The 1,865-nt window shown below is 49.3% G+C and overlaps 1 protein-coding gene across 1 annotated transcript in view; it reads left to right on the forward strand.

Annotated features, from left to right (window-relative positions):
- The first annotated feature begins 538 nt into the window (after window positions 1-538).
- Ankrd31 (ankyrin repeat domain 31) overlaps window positions 539-1,865 on the forward strand; it is a 153,314-nt gene continuing 151,987 nt past the window's right edge. Inside the window, exon 1 of the mRNA XM_029544181.1 lies at window positions 539-642. Within this exon, the coding sequence (XP_029400041.1) occupies window positions 539-642 (104 nt within the window). The remainder of the gene's footprint in view (window positions 643-1,865) is intronic.

Raw genomic sequence — 1,865 nt, forward strand, 5'->3', positions numbered from 1 at the left:
AAAAAAAAAAAAAAAAAAAAAAAAGTAAGGAGCCACTTGGTGGACTGTAAAACCCTCTGAGTTTAAGATTACATTCTGGCTTCAGAATTTTCTGAAGCTGCGGCCTCTGGAACATGCAGGAAGGTATGGATAATCGAATCAGAAGTATTAGCAAACTGCATCAAAGCAAACTTGGAGGTTCGATCTCATCCTTGTAGATCAGAATCTCAGAGGGGCCTCAGGAGCTGGGGGCAGGGCCTGGGGGCCAGGGGCGGGGCCTCTCGTGCTAGGGGCGGGCCCCGGGCCCCTAGGGGTTGCGCACGCAGCACTGACGGTGTTGGCGCGCCGCTGTGCTCTGGTGAGGCGCGAGAGCAGGAAAGAGCGCGGTTCGACGACCGTGCTGCCTGTCCTGTGCAGAGTTTGGTGTCCTCGGCGCCCAGAGAGGCCTTCCCTTTGTTAGTTGTTGTTGTTGTTGTTGTTTTAAATTCTCACTTCCCTCCTTCCCACGAAGCGTCCTTTCGCTTGGGCGGGAAGTAGAGGAAGAGAGTAATAACCGAAGATGGAGAAAGGTGCCGAGGCCTCAGACTGTGACAGCGATGAAACAGTGATCGAAGGGTCGGTGACAGAGAACGAACCGGAAGATGAGGAGCTTCCCTGGAGAAGGTGACTGCCGCTAGGGCTTGAGCACTGAACTCTAGCACCGCTGGCGGTCTAGGCGTCCTGTCTAGGTTTTTGAGTGGAAATGGCCGCCGGCGGGACCGGGCTTGTGGGGGAGAGAGAGCTTTCGAGGGCAGCCTTGCTGAGTATTTACAAATAGCAACGCCTGCCAGGCCTCCAAGCTCAGCTAGAGACAGTATGATGGCGGTGGTCGTTTTATGGCATTTTAAAACCCCGTACGTCTCAAAGTGGGTCTGAGTACTTTGGCGATGGATAAGGACCACTTTGCCCAAACTTAAGCTTTGACCAAGGAGGTGGTTCGCAGGACTTCTTTTAAGAACTGTATTGGGGGAACAGGTGTGTAGCAAACTGGAAAAGTGTTATAAGAAAGAATGGGGCTGGAGAGATGGCTCAGTGGTTAAGATCACTGGTCTTCCAGAGGAAGAGTTTAATTCCCAGCACCCAGATGGCAACTCATAGCTGTCCTGTTCCAGGGGAACTGACACTGTCACACAGACACACAGACACACATTCAGACAAAACACCAATGCACATTAAAAAATGATAAATGAAATATTTTTAAAGAGAAAAGGGATTTCAGCTTATTAGAGCCCCCTTTGAATGTATTCTCAGTGTTTGACACAGGGATTTTTTAAAAAGGTTTGAAATAGCGCACTTCAGTCTTCTATGTGGAGTTCAGGGATATGGGTTTGGGAACTTAGAGGAACCCTTACCTCACACAGTAATGAGTCGTCGTCGTCAGAGTTTGTTTCTGAGTAGAAGTGTGAAGGTGGTGTAGGAGTTAGCCATGTGAAGAAAAGGTGGTGTTCTTGGGTAAGGAAGTGGAGGGGTGTGGATGGAGAGGTGGAACAGCATTGTGTTATGGATTTGGGGATGTATAAGTAGTTAAATCTTTCAGAATTATGAAATAGACGTGGAGTGATGAAAGGGAACCGGGTTGCTTTCTTGTTTTGGTTTTTTGATTTAGGATTTCTCTCTGTTGCCCTGGCTGTCGTGGAACTCTGTAGACCAGGCTGGCTGCAAACTCAGAGATCTGCCTGCCTCTGCCTCCTGAGTGCTCGGATTAAAAACCTGCCTGTGGCACCGCTGCCAGGTGCTTATACTATTTTAAGTGGAGGAGTAACTGATCAGATTTTTGTTTACTCTGCACACTTTATGTAGCCCTGGCTGTCCTGGAACTCCCTCTGTAGACCAGGCTGGCCTCGAAC

Source organism: Mus pahari, chromosome 11 (assembly GCF_900095145.1).
Source record: "Mus pahari chromosome 11, PAHARI_EIJ_v1.1, whole genome shotgun sequence".
Lineage (NCBI taxonomy): Eukaryota > Metazoa > Chordata > Mammalia > Rodentia > Muridae > Mus > Mus pahari.